This window comes from Condylostylus longicornis, unplaced genomic scaffold, assembly GCF_029603195.1.
Source record: "Condylostylus longicornis isolate FDR11 unplaced genomic scaffold, ASM2960319v2 ptg000026l, whole genome shotgun sequence".
Classification (NCBI taxonomy): domain Eukaryota; kingdom Metazoa; phylum Arthropoda; class Insecta; order Diptera; family Dolichopodidae; genus Condylostylus; species Condylostylus longicornis.
This window is the reverse complement of record NW_026577995.1, coordinates 2,599,480-2,617,831: the sequence shown is the minus strand read 5'-3', so window position 1 is coordinate 2,617,831 and position 18,352 is coordinate 2,599,480. Positions and strand designations below refer to the sequence as shown.

At 24.6% G+C, this 18,352-nt stretch overlaps 1 protein-coding gene across 6 annotated transcripts in view; it reads right to left on the bottom strand.

The window, feature by feature from the left end:
- Nucleotides 1-18,352, bottom strand: part of LOC129607130 (tolloid-like protein 2) — an 87,552-nt gene that overhangs the window by 1,982 nt on the left and 67,218 nt on the right. For 2 of the 6 annotated variants that reach the window (XR_008696796.1, XR_008696795.1), the window contains exons 5-13: nucleotides 16,630-16,843; nucleotides 16,277-16,494; nucleotides 12,773-12,899; nucleotides 12,570-12,671; nucleotides 12,039-12,464; nucleotides 11,555-11,958; nucleotides 11,315-11,484; nucleotides 11,050-11,237; nucleotides 31-210 (exon numbers count right to left, since the gene is read on the bottom strand). Coding sequence is in view for 3 of the 6 variants with exons in the window: in XM_055517875.1 (XP_055373850.1) it covers nucleotides 31-210; nucleotides 11,057-11,237; nucleotides 11,315-11,484; nucleotides 11,555-11,958; nucleotides 12,039-12,464; nucleotides 12,570-12,671; nucleotides 12,773-12,899; nucleotides 16,277-16,494; nucleotides 16,630-16,843 (2,022 nt within the window). In the remaining 3 variants the exon portion in view is untranslated. Of the gene's footprint in view, nucleotides 1-30; nucleotides 211-6,080; nucleotides 6,653-11,045; nucleotides 11,238-11,314; nucleotides 11,485-11,554; nucleotides 11,959-12,038; nucleotides 12,465-12,569; nucleotides 12,672-12,772; nucleotides 12,900-16,276; nucleotides 16,495-16,629; nucleotides 16,844-18,352 lie in introns of those variants that run through there. The other 4 variants (XM_055517875.1, XM_055517873.1, XR_008696797.1 and 1 more) reach the window with 3 other exon arrangements.

Here is an 18,352-nt window from a genome sequence, read left to right as displayed (position 1 = left end):
TATATATGTTTTCAAATTAAGGTAATTTACCTGTGGCACTAGTTGTAGAATCATAATGTGCTGCGTTACGATGTAAACCTAATTGTCTATGGTGACGTCGCTTTCTTTGGCGATGACAGAGTGTGCATAGGAGACAAATTAGGAACGAGCCTGCGCTGATTCCCACGATTACTAGAACGCCGTGATCCTCTTTGGGAACCTCCAATATACCTTTTTATCAGTTTTTTTTTTATATCGTTTTGTTATTTTGAGAAAAATGGGAGATAGAAAATACAAAAAACAATAATTAAAAAATATTGAAATAAAATAAATAAAAAAAATTTTTTTTTGAATATTAAAAAATTAAAACTAGAATTTCTGAATAAAAATGCAGTTGTATTTTTTTTTTTTTTTGGTTGTTAGGTAAATGGTATAATTTAGCTTTCATATGCATTTACAAAAACAATCTTTTTTTCTTTTAGCTTTTTAATAATTTTATTATTATTTGATCAAAAGAAATAATACGAATAAGCTTTGAATATAAAGAACATTAATGGCCAATTTATAAAAATTTTACATCTAATTTAAGAATTTTCTAGTATTATTTTCGTTTTTTATATACTCTTTGTGCAAAATGAAGCGCTCTTGTTTGTTTGTTTGTTTATTGGTATAACAAAAAAAAAAAATGGAGAAAAAAAAATAAAATTATTAAATAACAAAAAAGAATTATGTAAAAAAATTATTTTTTAAAAATTTGAGAGAAAAAAACTCACTGTACCTATACCATTGAGAAATTTCAATAACTTTGTAAAAAAGGTGCCTCGTATTTAAGTGCACAGCTATATATACTTTTGTATAGACCATCATGAGTAGACCTTTGTTTTGGGATAATGTTTATACCTCAACAGGTTCTGTTTTTTAGTTATACAATTATTTGATTGTTCAAATAATTGTATAACTAATGTAGATATTGATAAGAAAGCCCTTATTCTGTGGTTGTGGTGTTCAATTTATTAATGCGCCTATCTGACTCAGGATTACAGTTTCCTGAGTTATGTAAAATTTCAAAAAGTAAATAAAAACAGTGGAAATTCACTTTAAGTTTTTGTAATTAGAGGTATTGTATTCATCTCAAAATGATCTATTCAATGGTAAGTAGCAGCGCAGTTATATACGAGACACCCTGTATTGGAATAATTTAACTTTTATAACAAATAAACAAAAATAAAATCTCAATAAACTTAATGTGCATAACACTTATTCCAAAAAATTCCTATCATATAAATTTACTGATCATAAAATGTGTAACGTTAAAATTCTCAATTGACTGTTCGAAACAAATTTTTGACAGGTTGACAAATTTGACAGAAATTATCAAATATTTCTTTTTTGTTTTTTTAATAAAAGCAAATAATTAAAACTTGTATTTTTCATATTTAGATTGCATAACTATTAAGTTTATTAAGATTTAAATTTTATTCACACTTTCCTTTCCGTTTTTAAGAATTTATAGGAAAATTTACAATATTTTTTGTTTAACATTATTTTATTTTAATTTGTGACATTTATCGACATACAATATTTATATTTTTTTTATGTGAAAATAAAATAGCTATTACGATAATAATTTCAACTTTAGTTGAAAGAAAAAAAAATCAGAAATAATTTGAGAGCAAAATATATAAAGAGAGTTTAAGGTTGCAATTTGCAATGTATAATCATTAACTGTCATGAAATTTTGCTCATCTTTATGTTCTATATTGCTAATATTATAGATTATTTGATTTTTGACAATAAATAAATGTCCGTCAATTTAATAAATTATTTCATTAAACAATATTAAATCAATATAACATTAATAATAAAAATAAATTCATATTAGTTGAAACAAAGTAAAAAATATTCAGAAAATATTTGTATATTAAGAAAAAAAAATTGCATATTTCATGGGGTTCGTAAAAAATTACATTTGAAATTGATATATTATGTAAGTAGCTAGATATATAGTTAGATTTTAAGATTCTTATTTTCATTCGCACAAATTTATTTGAAAAAAAATTAAAAATTTTTCGAATTTATAAAATTTAGAAAAAAAAAATAATAATAATAAATATTTCTTTTGATAAAATTATTAGTCGTTCATGGATTTTTTTTTTGTTTTTAAATTAATTGTACATTTTTTTTTTTTTAAAGTGAAAATTAATTACTAATTTTTTTTTGGATGTGACATATTATATATGGACATTTAAATCTAAATGTTTGTGTGAATGTGATATTATAAATATAATAATAATATGTAGATGTAAAATATTCATTAAAAATTAAAAAATTTTTTAAGCAGAAGTTAAATAATTTTATTTAATAACTACTTTTATTAAAACAGGTACCTACATTAATAACTTTCATTGTACCAGCCAACTACGATTTGTATGTATGTATATATATATATATAAGAGTGTTTGTAATCCAACTTTATTTTAAAAATAATATTTTGTTTTGTTTTTTTTTTGTATTGGTTTCAATAGTTTTCTTTTTTTAACAATAGCATTAATTAAATACTTTTGTACATAAGTATATACAAAATCTAAGAACAAAAAAAATAAGTATAAAACTACTACACACAGAAAAATGTTTAGGAATTATGCTACTGTTTTTTGTTTTTTTTTTATTAAATTGGTTTTAATGCATGTTTAAATATATATTTTCATGATAAATAATGAATGTTAAAAATGGCTATATATATGTAAATAAATTGTTGTATGTGGTAAATAAAGGCTTTTATTTTTTATTATTTGTTAATACTTGTGTCAAACACAGCTAGAAAATATGATTGAATGGAAAAATCTCATGTAATGTTCTCTTGGACTTATAGTGAAAGAGAGAGAGAGAGAGAGAGAGAATTATAAAATATATTTGAAAATAATAGTATGACATAAAAAATATAGAGAATTTTGGGAAATATTATTTGGGGTTTTTTAAAGGAAAAATTGTAAATTTTTAGTGTGAATAAATTAGTAGTTTCTGGTAGTTTTGTAATTGTTTAAGTTGATAATATTGACTGTAGCGTAAATCACGGACGTTGATTTTCTAAGGGAATTTTTTTTTTTTGATATAAAAAATTTGAAAATAACCATGTACCACAGGAGTCGCGCTGCTTGTGACTTTTTCGTTAAGTAGACTTTTAAAGTCATTCATATTCTGAGTGTAAGCCTTCTATTCTGTCTAGGTTTTGAAAGAAAAAAAATTAAGATGGCTGAAAGCAAAATTGCCTTAATTTAAATAATAAGTTTGGATTCGGAGTGATGTGAAAACAAAAAAAAAATTAAAAATTGTGAAATGAAAAAATACCTGAAAGAGGCAGGGGGCGATAGTACTATATCTACCTCAAATGAAGTGAATTGCGATTTAATTTGGGTCAGAATCTAAAAGGAAGCCGTCTAATACTTATATGCATATATATTTTTGAAAAATCACAAACAAAAAGACAAAAAATTTTATTTCGATGTTTAATTTGACATTTAATTGACGTTTCGGTTTTGTTTTCCATTAGGTATCGGAAATTCTAGTTGTTTTTGTATTTAATATTGAAAAGCGGAGTTATTTGACATTTCGAATACTCCCGTGGTTTGGATCTATGATTACAAATAAAAATTTTTTCCTATAAAATTCGATTGCCATTTACATAGTGTTACTCTGTTAAAATAAATAATATTATCAAACGCTTAGAACTTATTCAATTGCAAATATATTTTTCATAAAAATATGTTAGGTTATATTTAATTTTAAATATTTGGAATTATAAAAAAAAAAGTTAGGATTCACTATTTAATGGAGAGTGGGGAAAAAATCGTACTTCCTTCTTACAAGTTGAATATGAGAAATACCGCGAATTTTCGCAATATATTTGAATAATTTGAATAATGTAAAATTTTATTTTCAATTACATAATGACAGACTAAGTTCTGTCAAAAATATTTAGAAAAAAATATTACAAAATTAATTATTCCGATTTGAAATTACTAAAATTATAAATTTTTGATAACGGAGCTCATGCTATGATTTTTTTAGGTATTGGTTTGTTTTTTGTGGTGGGATATGAGGGCGATTGTATAACAATTAATACATTTTTGTCAATGAACTTCATCGGGAAACAAAAAATTGATTGCTATATTATGCAAAAAAGAGTGCAATTATAAATTTAGCTACTTAAGCCAATTTCTTCTTTTGTTTTTGCTTTTTAAAATACATGGACACACACACATATATAAATTGAAAAAGAATATTAATTCCGTTATAAAATTATATTTTTATGTTAAATTTAAGGTTTGATTCTATATACTTCTTAAACTTGTATGTGTAAGTATAATAAAATCAAAATAGAAATAACAAAAGCTTTAATTGGCCTCCACATAAAAGGTTTACTTATCCAACAGTTTACTTTTTACATGTAAAACACATACTTATTTATTGAACTGGTTACTGTAAATAACAAAACAAAAACTACTTTTTACTATTAATAGCATTTTGTGTAGATTGTATAACTAAAAATTAATACATGAATTGCAAATCAACATACATACAAGTTTTAGAATTAGATTTAACCTCGGTGCTTAGTTTTAGAATCAGATTTAAGCTTATAACAATAATTTATAAGTTAATTTCTCAAATTTATTCAAAAAATGGTAATTTTCTCTTTTAGTAGTTAATTTTCTCTCAATTCGCAATTAATTGTAAGAAATTTCACATAATTTATTGAATTTCTTTTGAAAAATATATTAAGTAAGCGAGTAAATTCGGGCGTGAACTTGGCAAAACTCATTTTCGGTTTACAAAATTTTACTTTATTTAGGTCGTTGGCCACAAATGTAGTTCCAAATATTTGGAAGCCGGAGTTCAATTAGAGCTGCAATCAACACCGGATGATCAATAAAATCGAAAGTAATTTAGGTACCCCTAAACTTTGAATTATACATGATCTTAGCTGTTGTTTGCCAACCACATGAAATTGTTTACTGCACAAAATAATTTCTTTTTATCAAGTGAATTTGCAATATACATTTTGATAAAATTTGTAGTATAAAGTGAATTTGTTATTTGTGAACTAAAATTTTAAAAGATAATTTTTGACATACAAAATATTTATTAACATAGTGTGACATTTATGAATTTCATTGTGATTTGTAATGTCAATGTGTCATTGTCGAAAATATTAACGTATTGTGTGCAGTATTTTCAAGAGATTGGAATTAATACAAAGTGCTAAAACAGCACTTCTCATGGCACAAATTTTATTGATTCTTTGTTATCATTCTAAATTTAACAAAACATCGTTATTAAACATTGGCAAACTTGTTTTTTATTTTCAAAAATAAGTGAAAGAAAGTTGCTAGTGTCATTAGGTTGTGTTATATTTGATTTTTTGAAATTTTTTTGCAGAAATTGAATTTTTTTGCAGAAAAATAAAAGTTATTCGAAAAATACAAAATTTGAATCCAGTACTTTGTCTAATAATGTTTGCTTCATAAATATATTAGTACTCATTTTTACGATCCGAAATGTATCAAACACAATGTACTAATGCATGGTGAATACTCATTCGTTTACATTGCATTAAAAGAATTTATATTGTCAACGTTTGGAATTGTAGACAAGCTTTTCTTCATGAAAATCAAAATGTCACGATTACATTATGCTTGTTGCAATTGACAGATGTAAACTTTCATTTCAGAAACTTTAATTCAGTTGAGAATAAAGAGAAAATTTTGTCTTTTTCTTGGTAAAAATTACTCAAATAATTTTATAACGGAACAATTTTTTTTATTAAAATTTTGAAGGTAATTTTTGTTTTTTTTTTTTTCATTTAAATTTGTGTTGTTTTTTGTGTTCTTGTGATTAAAAAAATTTCAAACATGTTGCACTTTTGTCTATTTGTTTAGTTTTTTTTAATTACAATAGGCAATAATGGAAACTTGAAATAATTTCAATAAAAAACAAAAAATAAAATAAAAAGAAACAGTAAAGGATAACAAATAAAATTTTGATGAGTAAAATTAAAAAAAAAAAAAATTTTTTTAATTTTTTTTTAAAATTTATAAACTCACTTGTGTTTAAACAGTTTACAGATTTTTATGTTAAATTAACAATTTGCTTACATTTTAGATCTTATATTTCAAATTTTTTGTTTTCTTTTTTTTTTTAATAATTTTAATGTAGATTTTTAATGTTTTTGTTTTTTTCTTTTTGAAATTCATCTGTATATTTTGGCCGCATGCATTTCTAATTTAATATTTTTGTTTTTTTGTTTTTTTTTGGCTCGGTTTAGTTTTTGATTTGATTTTTACATTTTTTAATATAGTTTAATGTAAGGTATTTAATTTATTTTTTGCTTATTTTAAATTTATTTTTAATTGTTTAGAAAAATAAAATTCAATTTCAAATTCAAAAGTTATTTATAATAAGAATATAGGAAAAAATGGTGGAAAAGGAATAGGAAAATTAATAGGATTTTTGTAGTATAATTGAAAAAGAAAATAAAATTAAGAAAAAATATCAACTTAAAGTAATTAGGGATTATGATTATGACTAGGATATTTAAGGAATAAGTAAATTGACCAAAATGTTAGCAAAAATAGTAGCTGACAGTTAATTGACAATAATGTGCCACCATTTGGACCTGAATAATTTTTTATTTTTTTTTCAATAATGTTTTTGAATCCATACGAAGATTTTTATTGAATATTTTGTAAAACAGATTATGTAAGTATATATAATATAGAAAAAAAGAAGAAAAAAAAAAAGAGAAAAAAAATAGTGTATAAGAAAAAAGTTTTGATAGGTTTAAAGAATTTTTTTTTTTTAAAGAAAATCTTAACTTTATTTAGTTTAAAAGAGAAAACAAAAAGAAAATAAAATTAAGAAATTTATATTTTTATTTTTGATAGAAAAGTAAAATATTTTTTGTTAATCCACATGTGTGTGTTTAACAAATCCATTATGGTACTCTTAAAAAATTTTATACTTTTTGAGTAAAATTTGTAGACGAGTAGAATTATTGCAAAATAAGAGATTACGTTTTAGATATCCAAGATTAATTACTCTTTAAATAAGCACAAGATATCGCACTTTCTCCTCTCTATTTCTCTCTGCTATGGTGAGAAGTAAATGTAGAGATTGTGTATAATAGAATCAATTTTTTATAATTAGAAAATTTTGTTTTAAATTATTATTATTCAATATTCTTATTACAGACTCGAAGGCGACAAAAGCGCTCGTTGAAATTATTTTGGTTTAGATTTTAGATTTATCTCCGCGACACCACCCCGTTTGTATATTTTTTTGTTATATTATGCTCATCATTTTGAATGAATAATCGAAATTGCATTTACAATTTTAAAAAATTCCACTGATAAAATAATTATTAGAACTTTTCAAAGAAAGTGTTATGTTAACCGAATTGATTCTGTTTATAACTGCTAACAACACTAACGATAAAAAAGGAAAAGAGCGAAAATTTTATTAGCGTAAGGTATATAAAAAATTATGTAGTGAAAGCCTGTGAAAAAATAAAGATCAGATTAACTGGTTTGCATCTTTATTTTTAAGTATGTAAGAGTTATACAGTTTGTACTGGAAGACAAAAAAAAAACTTCTGTTCATCAATATTTCAGTGTAAATAGAGTAGAGTAAAATATTAGAGTAAAATAAGCCGGTAAATATTCGTATCGAATGTTTGATAAAAACTTATTTTTATACTAACTAGCGGTAAGCATGTTAATATTTTCAACCAAAATGAAGTTATAAATAAATAACTAATATAACTCTGCGAGAGGCCATAAGAATAAGCTTTTTCTAATACATGGCAATTTATTTGATCAACAATGTGATTCAATTCATTTTCTAAAAAAAACAAAATTTCTCTTCTTCAAAACTGAAAACCAGTTTGTTTTCATTGTGCACAGTAAAGTGGAGAGGTTTTGGAGACGTAACAGCAAAGTGGAGAGGTTTTTGGAGATATATTGTCTTGGAGATATATTGATAACAGCTAAAGCAGTGAACAGCAACGATGAACAATTTTGGTTGTTAACCCAGGACAAAAACAGAACGGCAAAATTGATTGTACAGTATTTTGTTTATAATGTCACACACATATTAAAAGCGATAATGTCAAAAAAATCGCCAGCGATAAAATAGAAATTTAGGCTATTTCTCCGTCGACGGTTAAATATCGGTTGATTTTATATGAATTATGACATTTCGCCGCGGAAAGTTGCTCGTTTCCTGTTTTCAACTTTAATTATATTATTTTTTTGTAACTATTTGCGTAATATTTCATTTAAATTCACAAATAAACAAATTTAAAAAATGAAAGATTTGAGCGGGGAACTTGCCGGAATTTTTCAATTATGGTTTTTATATTTTGATTTTTTTATTTTATTTTTAAACAAAAAATTTAATTCAAAATAAAAAATAGTTATTTGATTTTCAGATGTCATATAATATTTTATTTATTCAACAGATATCGCTTGCTGTATTAAACAGTATTACCGTTTTTATTTAACAAAAATTACGACATGCTTTACAAAAATTACGACACGAGATTACAAATATTTTGACGTGTGAACTTTTAAATGATAACAGTGTAAAAACTTATTAGAATGTCAATAATTGAAAACAGAAATCTCATTTGCAAAGACTTATAATAATTTTTATTTATTGCGCGACTTTTTATATCACTTTGGTTTGGAGAATTTGGAATATTTTGCCGATTCCGTCCTTTATGATATATACGACAATGTTTTGTAAGGAAAGTCATAATGAATTATTGAATTGTTATTTAAAATTTAAAGTTCATTAAAAGTTCATAATTAAACATATCAAATAAGAGGTGTAATTTTCACTAGCTTAGAGTATTTTTTTAAGAAATAATATAACAGTTATATATTGTATATAATATTTTAAAAAAATTAATACGATTAAAATTGTGGTGGGTGCTTATTTCTTCAGTTATAATTTTTGTTTTTAAAAATTTTTGTAAATAAAAATTTATGTTAAATATAGTTTTATACACCTATTGTTTGTATTTTTTTTTTAATTGAAATTATATATAATATATTAAAAGTATTATTTTATATATTTAAAAAAAATGTTATATTATATTTGAAAAGTAAGTGTTCGTCTGGTTCAAGTTTCTTTGTTAATATAATAATAAGTAATAAAAAAAAAACAAAAGTTAAATAATTAATAAGAATGAAGAAATAATAAAAATAATGTAACAAAAAAATTTAATTTAAAATCACTTTATATATAAGATGTCAAACTGTTATACATACGATTTTTACTTTAAATAAATTTTTATTTTGTACCTACCACTTAAATATTATAAAATCTAAAAAATTACAATGATATACGACTTTACTATAGAAAAAAATGTTTACAATTTAATAATAAATAACAACTTTACTTATTAAATAAATTAAATAATTAATTATAGTTATACAATAACATACGAATGTAAGAAAAGAAGATGAATTTGTATATTAATTTGTTTAAAATTTTTTATTTCAAAAATAATTCAATAATTTTAATTGTAATATTGAATGACTGTTTTCGTATTAAGAGAAAGCATTAGAAGCAGTAAATTATATTTTAAATGATTTGTTTGAAAAACTGTTATATAGTTATATTGGAAATTAAAATTATATGACAGTTTTAATTAACAACTACAGTAGAACACATTTGAGTGCAACTTAGATAAATGCGCAAAATTAATTTCATGTATATGCCATTAGCATAAGAAGTTCTCATGAATTAGCTTGGGTAAGTGCCCAATTTCATGTAAGTACACAAGAATTTCAATACCATACATTTTTCAATAAATTTTTATACGATTTCTGCAATAGCGCAATCACTTGTTTTCTTAGTAGGTATACACACTCTATTCCGCATATTGTCAAACGGCTGGCACATAGCGTTGTCAAAAATAATAATTTTCATTTATTTTAATGTAACGGATTTTAAATGCGTTCTCTGGTTTTTTTTTTTAAACAACTATATGTATGTATGTACCATATGCTGTATATATTATATGTGTACATTAACACTTGCATATGACGTAAATTGCAATAAACTTTTGTGATTAATATAAAATTTTTTTTTTTTTAATTTCTTAATTTACAAATTACACTTACGTTGAAGTACAAATTGCACGTAAGTGCACAAATATAAAATTTTCGAGAGTGTGCACTTATCCGTGCTTTACTGCATTCAAATTGTTACGATTCCGACAATTTTGTTTTGTCAGAATGACATTGTACGGAACATTTAACATTTTAGAGGAGAGACATTAACCGTCAGAAATTCACAAAGAGAACGGAATTTCAATTCTGAAATTATGTACTTATAGAGGAGCCTTTAGCTTAAAATAAGGTTTATTCACTGGTGAAATATATTTTTGTTCTATTATAATATTTTATTCCTGGTTTTTACCTGAAGAAATACAAAACTAGAAGATGTACTTGACGTTAAAATTGACGCGGAAAGATTATATCGGTATTCTTCATTACATGAAAGACAATAATTAACATCAGAGATAAATATGGACCTAATATTTCTGTAAATTATTCTCCTAACTTTTAAATTAATGCTTCTAACGCTCTTCATATTTAATTATGGTAGTAAGTATTAGTGTAGAGTACAGTTTTTATGGAATTAAGTACTGAACATTTACTTTTATTATATACCAAGAACTGAACTACTAAACCTATTAAGATAAAGTGACCTTAAATTAAAAATAAAAAATAAAATTTTATTTATTAATATAGAATTAAATATAAAATTTTTGAAAAAATTTCCGAAAATTTACTAAACTTTTACTTTAATAAAAATATTAATGAATTTTTTTTTTGTTTTCTTTATTTTAACTGAAAAAATAAATTAAAAACCCAACTGAATTGAACTCTATTAATAGTAAAAAAAAAAAAATAATAATAATAAAAAGAAATAATAAAAAAATTAAACTTAAAAATTAATAGAAAAAAATAAAAAATGAACTGAACCGTTCGACTCACTCACGACTCACAGTTCGTTTCGTCGCTATCATCACCCGGTCCACAGTTTTTAACACCATCACAACGCAACTTATCTGCTATACAGTACCCTGATTTACATTGAAAATGATAGGTAGACTCGCATAGCATTGATATGGAAGACGGCGATCCAGGGCCAGAATCTTGTATTTCAGTCCAAACAAGACGAAATCCCTATTTTAACAAAAATAAATAATAAAGAAAAAACATAATTAGAAAATTAATAATAAAGTTACTATCAAAAAAATTACCTGAGCCCCTATAGTTTTATCTGTAGTAGTGAAACTTAATCTAGCCGATTGTCCCTGTGAAATATAATGCCAGTGTTCAGTTGGAGGCTTTTCACCACATAATTCTATAGGTGGTGCTTCGGTGTCTATGCTTGTCCAAAGACGTAATACAACTGCTGGACAACCTCGTCCTTTATTTTTAAAAATAATTTTTTTTTAATTATTTACAACTTTTTACAAAATAATTTTGAAAAAATTTACCTCCAGGATCACCTTCAACCGAAAAATGTTCAAAATTAATTGATATTCTGTAGCCAGCTCGAGCACTAATAAACCAATTACAAGCCATAGATGCAAAATCTTTAGCAGGTCCTTTATAGTTCTGTGGATAATTTGGTGAAGTAATAATACCAGAGTCTTCACCACTATAATTTCCACCACAATCACCAAATTCCGATTTAGCAGCTTCAAAAACATATCGAGCCTTAAAGCCGCTAGCAACGTTTTCGGAATTTGTGTGTAAAAATATTCTTAGACCAGTTGCACCTTTTGGACTTTCAATCGGTCCAGGAGCTGTTACAGAACAATATCTTCCCATAAAACGATCGGCAGCATCTTCATACACAACATATATTTCCAGCCAATCTTCAAAGCAAGCACTGACACTATCATAATTCAAGTAAATAAAATATATATGTACTTATGTTTATTATATAAAATCAAAAAAAAAAAAAATTATGTTTACCCATAAGCACCACCAGTAGCATTATGATTATCAGCTCGAACTTTAAAATGATCAAAAACAATTGTTACTTGTTCACTTTTGTTAGCTAAGAACATATATGAACAATTTGTATCTGATGGATAATTTGATGGATAACGTGGACTATTAAATTCTCCTTTCTTTTTTGATGAACTACGATAGGTGAAACTACATGAACCATCTGGAGCAGCTGTTCCAGGTATCTTATATTCCGTTTCAAATGTATATTTTGCTTTAAAACCACGTCCTTGTAATTCACCTGAACTAAATACCATTGCTAATCGTGGCCCATCACTTACAACTGATTGATTTTCATTGCCACATAATTCATAATCGAATTTATCGTAAGCATCTTGAGTCTCTTGACCTTTCAAATAAATCTTTAAGTACCCATCGGTACAATTGCTTCTATAAAACAAAGAATTAATAAGAAAAAATAAATTATTTAATTAAATTGATTTTGGGGCAAATTTATTAAGAAGAAAGTAATGAAAAAAGGTTACAAGAACTTACTCGCTTTTTTCTTTTGTTTCTCCCTTTGGAATTTCGAATATCGAAAATTCTAACCTTACACGTTCTAAATGTTGAGCATCTTGCATTCCATATATAAAATACCTACATATATATATATTAATCATTTAAATTTAAAATTGTCATAATTAAAAATTTTCAACTGCAAACCTGAGTTCACGTTTTATCAAATTCACAAAACTTACCTACAAACAGTTTTTGGTATATACGGGTAAGGATAATTTGGAGAAAAAACATGTCCTGTTGATTCTTTTTTTGATAAAATTTTTTGATCACATTCTGAGCCACGTATGTGAATGCCATCATTTTGTCCTTTATTTTAAAATAGTGGGTATTTTTTTTTTTAAAACAAAGGATATTAATTTATTTTTTTTTAAAAATAATTATCCAAAATAAATTAAACTAATTAGTAATTTGAACTTTTTGAATTTTCTTAATATTCCAATTTAATTTAAGGGCATGCATTGTAACAATATGTTTTCCTTCTAATATGAAGTTAATGGTAATTTGGGTAAATTGGCTCCGAATTACGTATGAAATGGAACGTACATAATCTGTTTACAGTATTTTTTGTATTCCAGAACTCAAATTTATTTGGGTGGTCATCGACAGTGAAAATGTTTGACTGAGTTCAATTTTGTTACTTTGTTAGTATATTGGGTTGTGTCTACAAATTTATAGGAATGTTACTCGCATTAAAATAATTAAATGAAAGGTTAATTTTAATATTATTTCAAAATTTTAATGTTAATTGTTAATGAAATTTTTTAAAAACAGGGAGATATCGGAGTAATTCGGTCAGGGCTCACCAGATTTTGGTGGGTTAAATTTGTTTAAATTTGTCATTGCTAACTAAATAGATTTCTGAGTTTATTTAATTTTTTAGCTTGACTTTAATTGAGAGTATAAAAATTTAATTTTAAAACTCAATTATTTATTTCGCTCATTAATTTTACCCCAATATAAATTTTTTCAAACTGGGAGCAGTGGAAGTCGAAAACGGTTACGAAAATATGTCACATTTTCCCATAATTTCCCAATATCTTAAACAATGAAAAATTTCCCAAAATTCTATAGATAATGTGTACGGATATTTAAATATATGGTTTGACGGACTTTAATCAAAAAAATTTGGTATAAAGCATAGTGCCTCAAAATAGAATAACTTAAAAAAACTTGGCAAATTAATTTGTTTATTAAAAGCAAATTTTTGGCAAAAAAGCGAAAATGAATAAAATGCAAATGAAAATTTAAAAATAAAGGCAAAGAAAACAATTTTCTTTTAGAATACAATCATGGTTGCCAGTGTTATAAACAGTGATAATATTATATATGTATGTAAGATTTGTAAAATTTACAGGGTACTTTAAAATTTTGATTCTTGTGTTCTTTTTTATCACTTTAACTCAACTGTCAACAGTTGTACTCGTATTATGTAGGTATATATAGCATTTTTTGTTTATATTTTCGCAGAGTCATAACATCGAACTTTCAAAGGTGTTTTAATGTTAGATCTGAGGTGAAGGTCGGAGTCGTAAATTTACAAAATTTATTATTAAAAATTTATGTAGCATATCAGAGTCAGATTCAGAGTCGTATTCGTAATTTAATAATCGTAGAATTTGATGGTGAAGTTAAGGTTGAAAATACAGCTGACCGGCTCGGCATTCCCGAATAGTCCCGATAATTAATGTGATTTACCACTTATTTTGGGGATTATTTTATATTTATATTGTTATATTAAACCTAATAAAATATTAAAAATAACCACAATTTGCGTATATACAAATAACATAATTAAAAACGCTTTAAAAACAAAAAATTAAAACCATAATATTGAATTCATTTAAGCTTAAGTATTACTTTAAATATTATACATTTTAAATTTCATTTATATGGGGCATTTTATATAATCAGGGATGTATTGTGATGATATCAAAATATAACAATGCCATAATTTTTACAGGAATTGAATTAGAGTGGTAGAGAACCGTAAATAAACTATTTTAAAAGAAATGTCATTTGGTTTGTCTGTGCTGAGTGCACATATATGTACAAAAATATATACATAATTACAAATATACACATAATTGAAAAATCATATAATGGTTTTCAAAAAAACGAATTATAAGACTTTTTGAAAGAACGAGTGCAATTTTAACCATAATCAAATCATTAGAAATAATCGAATCAAAATAAATTTGTGAAAATTATCCGAAAAATACACAATATGATCAAATATATGAGCTCATCACATCAAATTTTAAAGTTATTTACTTTTGAATATTTGTGCTCATCACTCGATTCTGTATTGGGTTATCTCTTTATTAATAGGCAATTTCCAAAACGATTAGTTTAACATTTTATTTGAGCGGCAATTACGCGTTTATATGGGGTAATTACCTCTTATTTTTATTCATATAACAGTTTCTTGATTTGACTTCACTCAAGTCAATCACAAACTTTTACTTATTTGACTTAAATATTAATATTCGTATCTTAGGGAATTTAAGCTAAGTAAAAACACAAAGTAAAGTTTTGAGATAATTTCAAGTCAAGTAGTCAAGCTGCCACATAAACGAGTTAAATGTGACATTTTAAAAATTTTTAAAAGTTTTTTTCTAATTAAACAAACTCTATGAAAATTTTAAATAATATGAATGTTTTAATTCTGCAATTGAAACTTGTAACCGGGGCTTATTCGGAATATCAAATAATTTAAGAAGTAAAAGTGATATTCATCGTAAAAAGTTCGGTGTTGTTATTGTAAACACAAACCAATTCATACAAATGATTCGTGTCTATAATAAATTTTTTCAAACTCTTACAACAAAACAATGGCATCATCAATTAATAATTTGATAGTAAGAATAAGCCCGATTTTTTCTTATCTAGTTTCTAAAATTCTCTACAAGAGTTATGTTAAATGTTGATCTACTTAAATGAATTCATTCTATAATAATAATAATAACAATGTAAATGAACAAACACATAAAATAACATTTTTTTTTTGGAATATTAAGCATATTTCAATGATAATTTTTTTTTTCAAATTTTGTGTTCATAAAAATTTATGAAAATCATTTATTCGATCCGAATTTGTATATAGGATTTAAAAATAATTTTCAGAAAATTTTATAAATTTTTGGTTTTTTTTTTCAATTTTTGATTAGAAAATTTTGTACTAATTAGGAATCATAACATTCACAATTACACAACAATCAAAAATGTGTCTAATATTTAATAAATTAATAATTTTGCATTGTACATTTATGTATGTATTAATTTTTGAACACACACAAATTATAAATGTTTATATGTATGTATTTAATTTATAATTTGTGTATGTAATTGCAAAATTTAACGTAATTAAATTAATGCCATATAATTTTGTTGGTAACACTAAATTAGCTTATTTTGTACAGCACATTTATGTATAACAATTTTGTTTTTTTTTCTTTTCTTGAAAGTGCACACTTTACTGATTTTTGTAATGTAATTTTTTTTTCTCAATATTATTAATATTTTTTAATTAATAAACTTATATAAAATAATATTTAATAAACACCACATTTAAACAAAAATTAACTTTGAATATTTTGATTTTTTATCTATATGTATATGTATATGTATTGTGTATACAATTACAATGAAATTAACATTTCAAATTATATTTTATATATACTTACGTATAAAATCTAATTTAACAAAACTTTCGCTAAATTCATAAATTCCTTTAAAGCCACGATTTTGAGTATTTGCCGTTCTTGGCAATGTATAAAAATGGACAAAAAGGCTTGATTCACTTGAATATAATACTAAATTTCTTTGCTGTCCACAATATGTACCAACTAATGCCGATGAATTATCTGGACCATCATAAACTTTAACATAATCAAATGGGCAACTAAAATTTTAAAAACATTTTTTAAAAAAATTTAATGAACTCAAAAAATATAATCAAAACCAAAAAAAAAATGCAAATCTTGTTCAACAAGAGAGTAACAAAAAAAAAAAATAAAGTGGCATAAAAAAATCTTACTGAGGCCCTCCAAAAAACAGATCAAAGTCACGAAATTCAAGTCTAACTCTCTGATTCGATTCACCGAGAAATTGATATGTACATGACATATCTTTAGGATAGGCACCAGGATAAGTTGGAGATATTAAAGCACCTGTTTTATTTGAACTCATACTAGGGGTAATCGTGTAGGAACATGGTGATCCAGCTATTGGTATACCGATTTCGTATTCAGCTGAAATTATTATAATAATAAAATAATATTAATTTTGTTTTTTTATTAATAAAATTATAAAATTGTATAAAAGAATCAGAAATATTTGTGAATTTATAGAAATATTTTGGGAGATATATAAAATGCATGTTAATTATAATTTGTCATATTTGCCTATATAGGCATACTTACGAGTGGCTCCAAAATGCATAATTTAATATTAAATAAACTACCCAATGGCAACATTCCGTATTGTAAAAAATCGCAAATTTTGATAATGTTTTATACCGTATCTTACGCGTTCCAAATTGTATAAAACGCAAAAAAAAGTAAAAAATTCTGAATGCCATTTATAAAATTTTACGATAAGCATTTCCAGTAGGCATTAATAAATATTTAAATTGACATATTTTTGACAATTTTTCGTATTTTAAGGAGGACGGTAATCTAAATAGTGTATCCCGAAATATAAGAAAAAAACTTTACTTTTATTTGACAATGTAGTGTCACTGCATTTAGTTTTGCATTTGAATGCAGTTTAAAGGCCGTTTTTTGATAAAATTTTGTTTTTAACAATACAGAACGCTGCCATTCTAATATCAAGCGAAAAATAAAAAAAAAAAATGCCAGCAACGCAGACCTTAGTAATTTCGATTACCCATTTTATAGACGTAAAAGTGTGTTTTAACGGTGTCAGCATTAATAAGAATAAGAAGAAATTAAGAAATTAAACCATAAAATTGATTAGAAATGGAAACAGCACGAAAAATTTATAATGAAAGTACTCTCATTTGCTGCAACATTTTTAAAAGTGATTGTGGTTAATTAGTGTCATCACATTAAATTGAACAAAGTGTTTCAGTTTATTAGTTTAAATTTTAATTAAAATTGTTCAGTAAGCGGATTTTAATATAGTTGAGAAGAATTTTCCGTTAATTTTGTTTTTTTATTTTTTTTTCTTGCTTTTAAAATTCGAATTGAAACTTTTTGTTTCATTTAACTTTAAGCTTAGTACGAAATTCATTACCTGTGCTTACACGACGATTTTTGCATCAATTGTTGTACCTTTTATTCCCATTATCCGCAAAGATTTTAGACAAGGGGAATTGAAACGGAAGTTGTGTAAACAAAGGTATTATTCATTATGCATACTCGTACATAGGTGCCTTCAAAATATATAATTTTCAAAATAGGGAACTTTTATAAAAAGAAGTTACTTGTAATTTTTCATTTGTCATGTATTTGTCATTTTTGTCATATTTTGTACGTAGCATTTTTAATGCATTTTTGGTTATTTCCTGTAATTTCTCTATAATAAACTAGTTCGGTTAAAACACACTCTTTCGGCTAAATAATGAAATTCCTCTGTCATAAAATATGAAAGAAGTGATTGTAATGAAATTAATACAATTAGTGCTTTTTTTTGTTGGTTTTGTTATTTTTAAATTTGATTTTAAATAATAAAGGCTTAATGAAAATAGATATGGAAAATATGAGCAAGTTGCAAGGGTTCTTATGGAAAACCTACCA